General features: G+C 43.6%; 1 protein-coding gene across 2 annotated transcripts in view; it reads left to right on the forward strand.

Moving 5' to 3' along the window:
- The window catches only part of TM9SF3 (transmembrane 9 superfamily member 3), an 89,435-nt gene that overhangs the window by 42,490 nt on the left and 30,443 nt on the right, over positions 1-16,502 (forward strand). For both annotated transcript variants that reach the window (XM_045024563.1, XM_045024564.1), the window contains exons 5-8: positions 292-369; positions 2,746-2,877; positions 3,894-4,060; positions 12,440-12,534. In XM_045024563.1, coding sequence (XP_044880498.1) covers positions 292-369; positions 2,746-2,877; positions 3,894-4,060; positions 12,440-12,534 — 472 coding nt within the window. The remainder of the gene's footprint in view (positions 1-291; positions 370-2,745; positions 2,878-3,893; positions 4,061-12,439; positions 12,535-16,502) is intronic.

Below are 16,502 nucleotides of genomic sequence, written 5' to 3' on the forward strand. Positions count from 1 at the left end.
CCTAAGACTAATCATCTTCCTTGTTCCTAGATGTGCTTTCTCAGATGAGGGTTGGAGTAGTTTTGCAGGGCAGCATGGTGAAGTATGCATTGCTGTTGCTTATGCTTTCCTGTTCTATAGATTTCAGTCCTTAGGGGCTGTCAGCCCAGCTCCTTTTGCTATCTCATAAATTCATTTTTAAACTGAAGAAAAAAGTCTGAAATGGACAGTTTCTATATCCCTGTGGATTTATGGCTGAGCAAGTATTGTGGGCTTTTCAAGTATAAATCTTTTCTCTCTCTCTCTCTCCAGGTGAAATGGAAAAAATCAGATGTGAAGTTTGAAGATCGATTTGACAAGTACCTTGATCCATCTTTCTTTCAACACAGAGTATGTAGTTCTAAAACAGCCATACAAAACTTCCTTTGAAATGTACTCTGGTTCAGAAAGTCCAGTGGAACAGTTCTCCACGCTGCTCCAATTGCTTCTGTTGTAGTGATAAAGGAGAGGTAAAATGTTTTGGAGGTGGCTTTGTGCCTTTTGAGAAGGGTGCAGATAAAATACTTAAAAATGTAAAAATGGCTCAATCCAGTTGATTTTATTTTTAACATGAGGCTACTTGTGGAATAGCACTCTTCATGGGAAAACTTTTCTCTGCAGCACCCGGTAAGTTAAGGAGGCAGCATGTATGAATTCTTACAAACAGTTACTCAAGTGTAAAAGATGCCAGAGATGCAGTAGGGAGCACACATTATGCTGCTTCATGAGAAAATGCTGTATAGAGGCTTTCTGACTGCTTCAGTCTATCTGAAATTGTCCCAGTAGCCTTCTTATTCTGCTCCCCTGCTATACTTGTGTCCCGCTCTCATCCCCTCTCCTAGCAGAGTACAGTAAACAATTGTTCCGCCTTGATATGTCCTAAGCAGCATTGATGTTATGCTCACAACAAAAGAAGGTAAATCGTGCCGAATCAGTATTGCTGTGGACCTATCAGTTTCCCACTCTATTTACTGGTTGTGTTTTTGTTTTGAATTGGGAAAAAACAACAATCCCTTTGATTTAGACAGGTAAGCTGCACTTTTCATTGAAGCAGACAGGCAGCAGCTCAAATTATGGTACTGAATTCCCCTAAAGCCTTTCACTGCCATTGATCCATTTGGGATTTCAGGGTGGAGTTGGAGTAGAATTTGGATGGGGTTTTTAAAGATCAGCAGCTTACTGACTGCTGTAGCAATCGTCCTCTGCCTCTTTTCCACTTTGTATGAACTTGTGAAATGATTGCAGCAATATGGAAATATTAATAACTGAAAATCTCCAGTGTCACTTTGATGATAAGGCAAAATGGCTCTTCTTTCCCTTGTTAATAATGAGAACAGTTAATGGACAGTGGAACAGTTTCACAGACTGCTGAAAGTGCTAACAGCACAGTGAACAGGTGTGGGGGAAGTGTACATTTTTCATGCCAAATCCTGATTTATTGTTCTCTGGTAGAGAATTAGCCAGTGCTAGAACAAGAGATGAGCTCAAACTGAAGTCCCTGGTCTCTGGGGAAGTTCATATCTTGATCTGAACTTGGGGTGGGCACATCTCTAGTTAAAACTACTTACAAGCACTCTGTACATAGCTCTTCTTCTGGTAAGACAGATGTTAGTTACTAGCTGATTGTCAATGTGTTTTTCAATTTTGAACAGGGAGATAGATGTATGTTGGGCCCCTTAGGTGCAAAATATGACACTTCTTTTCAAGTTATACATTTTCTCAGGGAATGTTCTTATGATTTTAAAGTAGTCCCTGCAATACTAAATTCCAAAGTTGGTAGCAACTATGATAAATGTCATATCTGGTTTATGTGTGGGATTTTTTTGAATGGCGTTTTTGAGGTAGGTTAGAATTATTCAGCATTGGAAGGATATTTTAAATGTTAGTTACTCCAAGAGCTAATAACTTTCATTGTACATTGTGCCACACTTTTGACCTGACCTACAAACTAGTTTGCCATGATTTCATCTCCTGTAGTAACAGATGTAGGAATGATTCCCATGCTCAAGCTCAACTTTTTCCTTAGGTCTTGCAAAATTCAGTCCCATTCAAATTACTATTCCTAGTCTGATGCGTGACATTGCAGCATGAGCTATGCTGGTAATGTTTTTTACAATAGAATCATTCTGGAGTGAAAAGATAGCAGACAGTTAAATAGCATGACCTGACGAAGAGCGCTGTGTTAGTTTGAAAGCTGCTCTCTCTCTCTCTCTCTCTCTCCAAGAGAAGTTGGTCCAATAAAATATATTATCTCACCCATTTTGTCTCAAGGAAATAGCATGTTACTTTATGATGTGGTTTTGCAGCATTGCAATATTTTGTTTCCATTTGAGACAAAACAATCAACTGCAACTGTGGTATAGCTTAAAACTGCTAGTGGTACCTGGCCTGTCTGCTATTCAATAGGATGGCTCGAGGTTCCAGTAAAGTGCCTATTGGGATTTCAAATCAGAATGGGAATCTTCTGGACTGAATGCCTTTGGTTGTAAGAAGGAAAATGTCGAGATTTAACTATTAATGTTCTGTAGCAGCTTAGTTTGACTAATGGACACATTCATCATGTGTTGCGGAAGATGATGAAAACTTGCAAAATTTTGCAAGCTATATTTAATAGGATTTGTGCAAGCTTTAGATAATTCATTGCTACTTAGCACAATAGTTTGTACTGACTTATTGGGCACTAATACGTACCTACAGTACTTAAAATTGAGTCTTTTTTTCTTGTAGATTCACTGGTTTTCAATTTTCAATTCCTTCATGATGGTCATCTTTCTGGTGGGTTTAGTGTCTATGATATTAATGAGAACATTGCGAAAAGATTATGCACGATATAGCAAAGAAGAAGAAATGGATGATATGGTAAGACTTGCACTAAGTTCTTAGAAATTTTAGTAAGATGTACTCCTTTTTCTGGTGTTTATTTCATTGGCGCTTATGAATAGTTTTCTTCACCAAAATAGGAAATAAATTGAAATTTGTCTAGAAAATTTGTCTAGGAAGTGGTCAGGGAATTCTCTCCAGAAGAGAATGGCTTTCAGATTTCCCAACTAGAGCAACATAATTTCCTGTTACAAGAATTGGTTGCTGGCTGATGAGGACTGAATTAGGAAACCTAAAGCTGTTGCGACAGACTGCACAGAGGATTGGTGATGAGACAATAGCCTTTCACTTCTAGGTTGCAGCTTTGAATTCTGCTTAGGGTTGTAGTAGCTGAGAGTTCATAAACTCTGCTGCTTATGAAATGTTTGGTCCACCCAGTTCAGGTGCTAGTCGCTATTTGTTCACATTACCAGGGCTGGCACTAGCTGGCACATTCCAAAAACTGACTGAGTATGGAAACTGAACTCCCCTTTGGCCCTGCTAGAGCTGGTCCCTCCAACGCATGTGTGAGGCACGTTGGTAGGGTATTGTGGAACAAATGCATTACCATGACTCTTGATATATATCCTCTTGTGTGGATAAGTTGGGCTTCGGTCCCAGAACTTTCAACAGCCATATTCCACAAGTGCCAATTTCACACATGCTATCTTAAAAAAAAAAAAAAAAAAAAAAAAAAAAAAAAAAAAAAAAATTAAAACAAACAAAAAATCCTCCCTATTGGCCCCCTGTGCTTCAGAAGCCTGTGTAAACCCCTAAAGACTGACATTTGTGGGTTGGGGAAGTAAAACCATTCTGAATGGATTTAGCTTTCTACTAGTGACTTTCATTGTGCATTTTATGTTTGTTCTTCATGGAGTATTTGTCCTGTAGAGTTAATTTATCTAGCTTTAAGGATTCCGTTAGGGCAGACTTTAATTTATACCTAGCATCTTGTTTTTCTCACTTGTTATTACTTGGCAATGGTATTTATAACCAAACTATATTTCTATACACAGGACAGAGATCTGGGTGATGAATATGGGTGGAAACAGGTCCATGGCGATGTTTTTAGACCATCCAGTCATCCTTTAATATTTTCATCGCTTATTGGCTCTGGTTGCCAAATCTTTGCAGTTTCTTTCATAGTTATCATTGTTGCAATGATAGAGGATTTATACACAGAGTAAGTATGTTAATGACGTATCTCACTCTTTCACGTCTGAAAGTTCTTGAGACTTTTTGTAAAAATGAAGCTGGTTATGAATTCTATGTACAGTTTCAATTGAAACATAAAACAGTATTTTTCTAATGTTCAGAGATGACTAGCAAATGTTTTTTTTATAGAAATTGATTTTGTTGCTACTATATGACTTAACAAAGAAGGCCTAAAAGCTTTTAAGTTTTTCTCATTTCTTGTTTTATCTTAGAAGTATCAAAATTAAGTCTGATCTTCCCTGGTTTTGCTAGTGGACTTTGTGGGAAGTAAAAAGTCTCAGGATATTTTTTGAGGTCACACATTTAACTGAAGTGAGATGCCGAATCTTTAAGGAAGTATTACTCCTGTAGAGTTTTACACATGTGCTTAACTTCACATTCTGTGAGCAGTGCCTTTGACTTCAGTGGGACTATGCACATTACATAAAGTAAAGCACGTGCATAAGTCTCCACAGAACCAAAGTTCCCAATTCTAAGTTTCTTGGGGTAGAGACTCTCGTCAATTTGTGTGTGCAATACATAGAACAGAACAGTCCTGATTGGAGCCTGTACAAATATTTAGGAATGGTCATTGGCGTTAAATACTCATATAAAACATAATAATGTGAACCAACTTAAACTCACTGTTGCGTAGCTATCACCTTGACCATGTTGCTTGCGGGGACGGCTGCCTTTTCCCCAACCCTTCATCTGTTTGCCCTTTTAGATTGTCTGCTGGGACTGGACTAGCTTTCTCTGTTTTGGAAAGCAGTTAGTATCTTTTGGGTGCTGCAACAATATAAACAATTTTACCAACTATTAGCAGGTTTTTTAAACAGTGACTAAACTTTCTCCCTCTCAGTTCAGCTTTATCCTCAGTTGCAGGTCATCTGTAACTATCTGTATTTGCCACTAGAGGGAACCCGGCTTCCAAATTTAGCTGCCTTGTTTTCACTTACCCTGTAACACTTTTAAAATCCTGTTGCCTAGTGTGCTTTTCTTGGTTTTACAGTGATTGTCCTCGTGGTGTAGATAGCTGAAGAGGAAATTAAATACAATTCAAAGTGTTTTAGAATGCCAGCATTTTTTGGACAGGACCACGCCTACTTTCATGTTTGGAATGTTTGCACATTGTGGTACTATTAGAAACTCACACTAATAGTGATATCAGATGCATGTAAAACATGTGAGAGGGGGAAAAAAACTGAACTCATATACTTGCATATGCTTACCCGTCCTCTTCTGTGCAGGTGCTCCGTGCACAATGAGGTAGCAGTCTGGTTCTCAGAGCACAATTGAGCATTTACTAAGCCGTGATCCAAAAATGGACCTGTAGTAGGAAAATGGTGTGAGCTGAAAAGTGTGATATACCATACTACTTTAAATGGAGTGATCATTTTATGTACTCTGCAGTGCCATAAAATACCCCGTAAACCCTCTCCGGGCACTCACCATTTTTCACCTGAGAACAAGTGGTTGGCATTTGGTCACATCAGCTGTTAATATTGGATTGTGTGGCAGGAAAGCTTTAGTATTAGGGCTCTTCTGGCATATAAGTCAAAATAGTGGATAAAAATATTTGCATGGTATTTCAAATTAGAATTCATTGAATGCATTGGAGTAATTCTGGACTACAGTAACATCACTTGAAGCAGAATTTGGGCCTGTAGTTTTACATAGTCATCTTTACTTGAACCAGTTTAAAAGCAGGCTATCACAGCTGGCATCTGTTAACCAATTTTAAAACAGAAATATGGAACTTATTTTTAAGACGCATATAGGCTCTCATGTAGGTTAACATTCTGACTTTTTTCTGTGCAGCAGGTATATTTGCTTAATTTCAGACCGCCACCAAATAGTAGTGAGAGTTTCTAACAGAATGACTCTGACAATACAGTGGTCTGGCTGAAATTTTGCTGTTGGTTACCGCCTCAGCGTGGTCAGCTTTTATTGAAGGAAACACTGTTCTATTAATGAGCAGTGCTTGAGTCTGCTTTTGTTACAACCCGGTCAAGGAAATTGTTCTGAGGCTACCTTTTGTGGCTTAGTGTCAGAGCCTTCTTTGCCCTTAAATGATCAAAGGATGGACCAAAACAAGTATGGTTCTGTATTTGTTATATTGATGAGAGGATGACTTGAAAAGCTACTGAACTCTTCTGCTTCAATTTGACACCTTCACTCTGAAGTTGAGCTCCCAGTGCAATTCTGTGGCCAAAAGGACTAATATGATGATCGTTGGATGCGTAAACAAAGTAATCTTGAGTTGGAGTGGGGAGGTTATATTACCTCTGTATATGGTACAGATGTGACTGCTACTGTAATACTGCATGTCCAATTCTGATTGCTTCAATTCAAGAAGAATGTTGGTAAATTGGAGAGGATTCAGAGAAGAGCCACAAGCATTGTTAAAGGACTGGAAAACATGCCTTACAGTGATAGACTCAAGGAGCACTGTCCATTTAGTTTAACAAAGAGAAGGTGAAGGTGTGACTTGATCAGTCTGTAGGTGCCTACATGGTCAGCAGAAATATGACAGAGGCCTCTTCAATCTAGCAGACAAAGGTATAACAAGAGCCAATGGCTGGAAGTTAAAGCTAGACAAATTCAGATTGGATATAGGATGCAATTTTTTAACAGTGAGGGTAATCAACCATTAGAATGATTTTCCAAGAGTCATGGTAGATTTTCCATCCCTGGCAAATTTTAAATCAAGTTTGGATGTTTTTCTGAAAGATGTGCTCTAGTTCAAACAGGAATAAATAGCAGGTCAAACTAGATGATCACAATGGTCCCTTTTGTCTTTATACTCTAAGAGCCCTGTTGTGTGCCTAATGGGGTTTTAATACAGCATTTGCAATTTTTGAACGTTTTTCCATAGTGTTCTCTAAGTTGAAAACGTCAATTTTTTTTCCATTTATAAATTATTGGATTCTAATAGATGACAATAAAATCACATGTTTAGGACTTGTGAGAACCAATGAGCAAATGAACACTAGGTGACTCTTCTTCTAGTTTTAATGTTTTACTAACAGTAGTTCTTCAGGTGGTGTTCCAATAGGTGCTCCACATCAGGATGTGCTCAGCCTGTGAACTCATAGACTTTAAGGTCAGAAGGGACCATTATGATCATCTAGTCTGACCTCCTGCACAATGCAGGCCACAGAATCTCACCCATCCACTCCTGTAACAAACCCCTAACCTATGTCTGAGTTATTGAAGTCCTCGAATTGTGGTTTGAAGACCTCAAGCTGCAGAGAATCCTCCAGCAAGTGACCCGTGCCCCATGCTGCAGAGGAAGGCGAAAAACCTCCAGGGCCTCTGCCAATCTGCCCTGGAGGAAAATTCCTTCCCGACCCCAAATATGGCGATCGTTACACCCTGAGCATGTGGGCAAGACTCACCAGCCAGCACTCAGGAAAGAATTCTCTGTAGTAACTCAGATCCCACCCCATCTAACATCCCATCACAGACCACTGGGCATACTTACCTGCTGATAATCAAAGATCAGTTGCCAAATTAATTGCCAAAATTAGGCTATCCCATCATACCATCCCCTCCATAAACTTATCAAGCTTAGTCTTAAAGCCAGATATGTCATTTGCCCCTACTACTCCCCTTGGAAGGCTGTTCCAGAACTTCACTTCTCTAATGGTTAGAAACCTTTGTCTAATTTCAAGTCTAAACTTCCTAGTGTCCAGTTTATATCCATTTGTTCTTGTCCACATTGGTACTAAGCTTAAATAATTCCTCTCCCTCCCTAATATTTATCCCTCTGGTATATTTATAAAGAGCAATCATATCTCCCCTCAGCCTTCTTTTGGTTAGGCTAAACAAGCCAAGCTCTTTGAGTCTCCTTTCATAAGATAGGTTTTCCATTCCTCGGATCATCCTAGTAGCCCTTCTTTGTACCTGTTCCAGTTTGAATTCATACTCTTTGTCGGAGATTTTTGTTAGCATTATCGGCAGCTCTGTGCTTGCACCCTAGATATCCTTGTGCTCCAATACAAGGATATATAGAGTGGGGGTGGACCCACTGCCACTCCAGTCCCTTCTCAACCACCAGCGGCTCGAGATGGAGTGTTGCGGTGTCCATTAGCTAGCCAAGCAGCTTGCTATCTCTGTTTCTTTTTTTCTTTAGGTATCTTTACATTTTTTTTGTTTTTTGTTATTTAGCCCAGTTTCTGCCAAGTGGGGATACTTTTTCCTCTTTTCTTCTTTATGTGCCCGATCTGGGCTTTTTGTCCTTGGGCCTTGATGTGTGGCCTTGAGCGTGAGTTATGCTCGGGATTCAAACCCTGCCAGACCTGCCATAGGTCTTTTCCCCACAGCAAGAGATATTCAAGCTGCTTCTGCTGCCTGTGAGAGACTCACCTCCCATCCAGATGTAAAATCTGCTAGTCACCTACTTTGGATCCAGTTCCTCAGAACCCTGGTAACAGTCCCTGCTGTGGCAGTTATCAAAGGTCCTGGGGGTCCTCTACAACCACTCAGACCCTTAAAGAAGAAAAGACCCAATTCTCCAGAACTAGATAAGGAAGGGGGCAGTCACCCTATTGGTCTGGGTCTCAGGAGATCTCACGTCCTGGTATGGGTGCCACTGAGGCTCTTATCCCCTCTGGTATCCAGACCATGGCACCAGCTAAGAAAACTACACTGTATACCAAGAAGCAGTCAGATAGACAATCCACAGCAGCACTGGCATCAGCACCAGAGTCCGTGCCTTCAAAACACATGGACACAGAGCCAAGCCAAAACTTGTTTTCAGTACCATTTTCTGCATCCAGCCAAGAAGGAGGTACTGATAGCACGTCAGCACTGTCTCCAGTACATTCTGACATACTAACTCCTGAGGACCCCATCCGAAGTCCCTGGTACCGTTCAGGCTCCTATTCCATGAGGACTTTTGAATTCTGGAAGAACCTGAATCACCATTGCTGAGAGTTATAGAGATGCTTTGTTGGCACCAATTCACCTCCTGGAGCCTACTTGCCCTCTGATCCTACCATGTTCAACAGTGACTTGTTCTCTGCTACCCACACAGTCACCAGTTCCAAACTCTTTGAGTACCAAGACACATTTCCAGCGAGTATCGACACATCCTCTGGCACTATCTCACCAGCCAATTAAGCATTGAACTCTGGTATTCATGCAGTTACAGGACTCTTTCTTGCCTCATATTGGCTTGGCCACTGGAACTGACACCACTTGCACCTCCAGTGGACATGGGTGATACCTCGTCCAGTTCTCAGGTGCTTATATAAGGGTTTTCCACCTTTCCTCCAACCTCCCTCCCTCCCTTGAGGTACACCCTAAGGAGGAATATCTCATGAGGAGATAGACCCAGCAACCTTGGACTCCTACCACCTTCCCTTATGCCCCACAACAGTGTGCTTATGGAATCCCCTGGGCCCCATATGACAGCCAGTTCTGCATGGTCCCATCTCGTAAAAGGGCACGCCAGGAGCAACAGCATCACCCTTGTGTCTTGCTCCACAGGAGTACCTTGCAAAGGAGCAGGAGCCAGTGAGGAGGAAGAAACATAACCTTTGCATAAATCCTTCTGCTCACCAGGTGAAACTGTCATGCCTCCTCCACCTGCTGGCATTTCCAGATCAACTGTGAGGGGATGCTTAACAATGAGGCGTTCAGAGAGAGATGTCTTTACTTGGGGTAATCCAGATCTGACAACAATTCTGCTTAGGGGGAAAGCTGCAATTCTATGGATGATTCCTTGGCCTTACATATTGCTAAACACTTATCTCCTGATTCCTTTAATGTTCAAGGTGCTAAACAAATTGAAAAAGGAGAAAATATTAGCTGTCCTCATAGCACAGTTGTAGCTGAGATGGGGCTTGTTCCCAAGCGTGGTTGGCATGCCTCTTTAACTGCCTCACCATCTTCCCATGACAGCGAAATGTCTTCACCCAAGAGTTGAGATCCATCACCCTCCCCAATCTCCCAATAGTTCAGCTCAGGATGTGGGTGCCAGATAGTTCTCTGCTATAGAAAAAGCTTGCTCTCCAGAGATACAAACAGTACTGTATAATAGCAGAAAACCCTGACAAGGAAAACTTATCGACAGAGGTGGAAATGCATCTAGCCTGGAAGCAGCTTCTGATCTGTACCTCCTCTCAAGTCCTGTCTGTCATACATTCTTGGGTATCTGCTGACCTTAAAAACCAGAGTCTTATTGCTGAGCTCCATTAAGGTTCACCTAGCTGCCACCACAGCTTTTCAGCCCCCATCAAGGAAGTTTTCAGTCTTCACCCACCCAATCACTACGAGCTATATCAAAGGCCTGTTCAACCTCTTCCATCCTGGTCAAGGAGGCAGCTCCACTGTGGGACCTCAATTTAGTCCCCAGTGTGCTGAGAGAACCCCCATTTGAACCTGTGGGGAACTGTTCCCTCCTTCATTTGTCCCTCAATACCACATTCTTACAGCCATCACCTTGGCCGGGGGCGGGGGGTAGGGGAGCTTCGGGTCCTCACTGCTGACCCATCGTATGTGGTGTTCTATCATGATCAGGTGATGCTACCTCTACACCCTTGCTTCCTACCTAAAGTTTCTTCAGACTTCCACATTAATCAAGAGATTCACCTACTGGTGATTTATCCCAAGCCTCACACTTTAAGAGAAGAAATGAGCCTCCATTCTCTGGACATAAAAAGAGCTCTTGCCATTTACCTCAATAGTACTAGGCTCTTTGGGGCTCCCCATAGCTTTTCATCTCAATTGCAGAATGAAACAAAGGACATCCGATTTCCAACCCAAGATTGTCCCAGTGGGTTGTAGAATGCATCTTAACCTGTAATGAAGCCTCAGGGGTTCTCCCCTCTGCAAGGGTGATTAACTATTTCACCAGGGCTCAATCTACCACTGTAGCCCTACTGAAAAACATACTTGTCTCAGACATCTGCAGGGCAGCCACCTGGTCTTTTGTGCATGCTTTTTCCCAGCACTATGCACAATGGTCTGGTATTTGCTTCCAGAGCTGATGCGACTTTCATGAGCACTGTTGTATGGTCCATACCAAATCTGCTGCCTCGGCACCCTCTTCTGTAGTTGGGGCTGCTGCTCGGTTATCTCCTGATTTGGAACACTCCTTGGAGAAGGAGAGGTTACTTATCTTGCACAGTAACTGGAGTTCTTCAAGATGTCCTCCGCTATGGGTGCTCCACTACCTGACCTCTTTCCCCTCTGCCTCGGAGTCCACTGGATTTCCGTGGCTGAGAAGGAACTGAAGTGGCGGTGGGTCCACCCTCCCCTATAGCCGTATACTAGAGCACAAGGCTATCAAGAGTACAACTCTGGACCCTCAGACACTGCTGTTGAAAATCTCTGATCAAAAATGTGCACACATCAGGACATGGAGTACCCATAGGGATACATCTCGAGCAAATCCAGTTCCCGTACAATATAAGTAACTCTCCTTCCCCTTTATCTGCAGATATGTCATACATTAATTCAAGTCTTCCCACTAAGCATTGACACTAGAAATGTTTTGAGCAATATGCTGTATTATTACAATGGGTACACGTTATATACACCTCTACCCTGCTATAATGCAACCCGATATAACACGGGTTAGCATATAGTATGGTAGCAGTGGGGCTCTGGCGGCGCTTTAAAGGGTCTGGGGCTCTGGCTGCTGCGGGGAGCCCCGGGCCCTTTAAATCCCACTGGAGCCCTGCTGACGCTACCCCAAGGCTGCAGCAGCAGGGCTCACCGGCGATTTTAAAGGGTCCGGGCTCCCCACAGCAGCTGGAGCCCGGAGCTCTTTAAATCACTGCCAGAGCCCTGCCACTGCTATCCCGGGGCTGCGGCAGCGGGACTCACCAGCGATTTAAAGGGTCTGGGGCTCCGGCTGCTGCGGGGAGCCCCAGGCCCTTTAAATCACTGCTGGAGCCCTGCCGCTGCTACCCCAATATAACGGGGATTCAGCTATAATACGGTAGGGATTTTTGGCTCTCCACGACCACGTTATAGCGGGGTAGAGGTGTAGTTCAGTTCTTATAACATAGGGCTTATAAAAAATCAAAATACTTTGGTCAAAGGTGATAATTTCTGCCTTTATTTCTAATGAAATTAAGCATATCGGGGGGGGAAAGAAAACCACTGTACTAATTTTAGTTGTTTTAGCCTCGTCAAATGAGGCTGGTGAGCAGCTTTGAATGGAAACAGTTATTTTCACTGTAAATAGTAAACTTTAGACCCATTTCATTGATCAACTTTTACTTTTGCACTAGCTAAAAATAGCAATTATATTTTTTCTGATAACTATGCCTGTTTTACTGTGAATATTTTGCTGTAATATAAATTGTTTTTGCATTTCTATTGGCATTACAAAAAAATCTTTTTATTTTAGGCGAGGATCAATGCTTAGTACAGCTATATTTGTTTATGCTGCAACATCCCCAGTGAATGGATATTTTGGAGGAAGCCTTTATGCTAGACAAGGAGGTAACTTGTTTTTAAATGTCAGCGTTTTTTATCATACTATTTTATATAGAAAGTTTATTCTGTTTCCTGGTATAAACAGCACAAACATACATGGTTTTTACAGGTGATGTTTAGGTAGTTAATGAAGTCACATGAAATCCATAGTTTTTAATCAATACAAGAGATTTTGAATCTAAATGATGCTTCATTTCCTGTTCATTCTTGGTTGCATATCCTATATTAAAGCTTGCTAAAACCTTGGTAGTATCTATTTAAATAAATAAGGAATATAAGGATGTTAACTGTGGTAGCCTGGTCAAATTCCAACTTGAGTAATTACACCTCTACCTCGATATAATGCTGTCCTCGGGACACAAAAAAATCTTACTGCTTTATAGGTGAAACCAGTGATGAGCTGCCAAAATTGTAACAACTGGTTCCCTCCTCAACCCAGGAGGGGTCATGGCCCACCCCCGGGACTCCTGCCCCATCCAACCCCCCGCGTTCCTTGATGCCCCCCCCCCAGGGACCCCTGCCCCATCCACTCCCCTTCCCTGTATCCTGACTTCCCCCCACCGCCCCATATTCCTGATGGCCCCCCGGGACCCCTGCCCCATCCAACCACCCCTTCTCTCTGTCCCCTGACTGCCCCTGGAACTCTTGCCCCTGACTGCCTCCCACCGCCCCATCCAACCCCTGATCCTTTCTGATTGCCCCACTGGGACCCTTGCCCCTATTCAATCCCCCTGTTCCCTGCCCTCTGACTCCCCCAACCCCATCCACCCCCCCAAACTCCCCTGCCCTCTCTCCAACACCCCCTCCCTGCCCCCTTACCGTGCTGCCTACACGTGGCTGGCGGTGCTACAGTCCGGCCGTGGCTGGAGCCGGGAGCCCGGGGACGTGGGGTCAGGGCAGGAGTCGCGCGGCCGGAGCGTGGGGACGGAGGATGTGGCGGGAGCCAGGCGGCTGGCCGGCCGGAGCCAGGGAGGGCCGCAGCCGGAGCCACGCAGCTGGAGCTGGAGCCGGGCAACCGGGGCCGCCGCCGCGCCCCGACCCGCGCTGCTGGAGCCCGGCCGCATGGCACCACAGCAGGAGCCGGGCGGCTGGAGACATGGGGCCGGGCCGGAGCCGGGCCGTGTCTGGAGCCGGGCATCCGGGTAGGTGGGGTCGCGGCCGCCACTGTGCCCGGACCCGCACTACCGGAGCTGGGCCGCCTCGCACCACAGCAAGAACCGGGCGGCCGGGGACACGGCTGGAGCTGGGGGGATGGGAAGGGACGCGGCTGGAGACTGCCGGTCGGGGAGGGCCGTGGCCGGAGCCGGGTGGTCGGGGACGCGGGGCCGAGCAGGGCCGTGGCCGTGGCCGGGCAGCCGAGGCTGGGCAGGGCCGCGGTCGGAGACCGGCCGGGGCGCACGGCCCTCCTCGTTCCCCCTACCCCTACCTCAGCATCATCTTCCTGGGCCTGAGCGGGAAGCCTGCTTGCTTCTCAGCCCTCCCAGGCTTCCTGCGCGAACAGCTGATTCGCGGGAAGCAGGGTGGGAGGAGAAGCAGGGCGGAGCATTCATGGGAGGAGGTGGAGGCAGAGCTGAGGTGAGCTGGGGCTGCAGCAGGGAGCGCTTGTTAAATTTAAATGCCCTTTTAGAACCAGTTGTCCCAGGCGGGACAACCAGTTCTAAAAGGGCTTCTAAAGTTAACAGCCGGTTCATGTGAACCGGCTGCAGCTCACCACTGGGTGAAACTGTATAATATCGAACTTGCTTTGATCTGCCGAAGTGCGCAGCCCTGCCCCCCGGAGCTGCTGCTTTACCGCATTATATCCAAATTCATGTTATATCGTATCGCATTATATCAGGGTAGAGGTGTACATTCTGCCTGTTGAATACCCCCTATGGTACCAAATGGATAGGCTAGCCTCCTGTTCCCGTGTGCTGTTAAACAGTTTGTGTGTTCTATCCCTGAGTTGGCCTTTAGTTAGGGTGACCAGATGTCCAGATTTTAAAAGGACAGTCCCGTTTTTTTCACAGTAGCTATCTGGTCATCCTGCCTTTAGTGGTTGAAGTGATCCCTGTTATCACTTTATCTTCTCCATAGGGATCTTGAGGCTCGGTGTTTACAAAGAGTGAATGGAAGGGGCTATAGAAGTGCACAGTGTTATTTATTGCATTGTGCCATTCTTTATGGTATGAAGAATAATCTTCCTGGAATCTTAGCAAAACATTCATTCCATTTATTCAGCTTGTGATCAGTTTCTACTTCATCAAATGCAAAAGTGAATATCGGTAGACAGCAGAAGCCCAACAGTACTAGTTAGGTAAAGTTGGGCAGGCTATCAGCAGCCTTCTCCTTGTAGCTCTACCAATGCTTCTGAGTTCTGACCTGCAGTGCCTCTGCCATTCCTCCAGCCTCCCCCATCTCCTGTGCTGCAATAAGAGAATAGTTAATATTTATTTTTATTCTACTAAACATTAAGAAATTTGATTTTGGTGAATTTTAAAAACAGAAGCTTGTATAATTTTAGCACGAGATGCTGATCAATGCTTCGTTTTCTACAGCATCAGTCTCTCTGCTATCCGAGAGCTTGGAAAGGTCGTAAATGTCTACGGCCTTGTCTACATGCAGTTTTTCTACAAATTTAATGACCTCTGTAGAAAACCAGATCAGTTTTACCAGCATTGGGGTGTTACGCCTGTATCTCCAACACCAAGCTATATTACTCTAAAGGCCTATACTAGAAGGTTGCATTAATTTTATATCTGCTTTCTACAGATCTGGCTAAATTGGTTACAAAAACTGTAGGCAAGCCCTAAAATGCTTTTGATGCTCCTGCACAATGGAAGTTTGTAGTCCATATGCAATTCTTGAAACCATATGTTGGTTTCTTTGCTGCATTCTATTCAGCAAGCTGCACAGATGCATCCAGACACTGAGTATTTAAATTAAGTTAGCACAAATTCACAGATTAATAGCAGATGCAGGACATTCAGCCAAGACTGGAGTAAGGCAGTCACAGAGAGGTCTTGCACAAGACCACAAAACAAAGGTCTGCAAGGTTCCTTGAATACCCAGGCATAGCAGCAAATCTCTTAACATCTATCTGGAGTGTGGAAGACCTTTACCTGTTGACTTGTCTTACTCTTCTGTTGGAGATGCCTGTTATAGTGAATTAAATTTTGTTACTGAGTTTATTAAACATGGTATCATTTAACACCAGTAGTGTTAGGTGCTCTACTGAGATATGAAGACAATAGGTAACATTTTCAAGAGCCCTACTAAGTGACTTCAGAGCCCTTGTCACGTGAGCACTTCTGAAGATGGGGCTTTTAAATCATCGAAGCGCTTTTGAAAATGTTACCCAATATTCCTGTCTTTTGAAAAACTTAGTCTTTAGATATACAGACAGGAGGAGGACAGGGCAATGGAGGGAAAGGAATAATGCTGAGCAATGTGATTAAATAGTGAAGCTAAGCACGTTTCTTAACTACATTATTGTAGTGTGGTGTTTTATGTGCCCCAAGTCTTTGTTTAAAAGTTGCTCCGTTATTGCTGTTATAGCCATAAACCTGCACTGCCATTCCTGTTGCATTTAACCAGTCACTTAGACGTTTTACAACAGAATTGGTGCCCATTGATGCAAGGAAACAATTGCATGTGTAAACACCCATCAGTAGTGTTTCTAAACGTTGTTTTAACATATAAGCTTTATTTTACACATTCTTATTAGCGTTTCCCATTGTAGACTGTTGTTACCCTCCCACGTCCATATTTCCATAAAGAATGGTTATTGTTTGTGAAATCAAAAGGCTTAATTAAAAGTGAAGTACAGTTTAAAAGTTTACCTTTGCTCCTGTGTATGTTAGCTAGTACTCATTTAATTCATTTTGGAAAAAAAGGCTAATTACTTACATTCCGGCAGACTTGTGGCAAAATGTGAACTTTAATCAAAGTGCGGCATGTTTTCAATTACAAATATGTTTAATGTTTTCTTCCTA

Source organism: Mauremys mutica, chromosome 7 (genome assembly GCF_020497125.1).
Source record: "Mauremys mutica isolate MM-2020 ecotype Southern chromosome 7, ASM2049712v1, whole genome shotgun sequence".
NCBI lineage: Eukaryota > Metazoa > Chordata > Testudines > Geoemydidae > Mauremys > Mauremys mutica.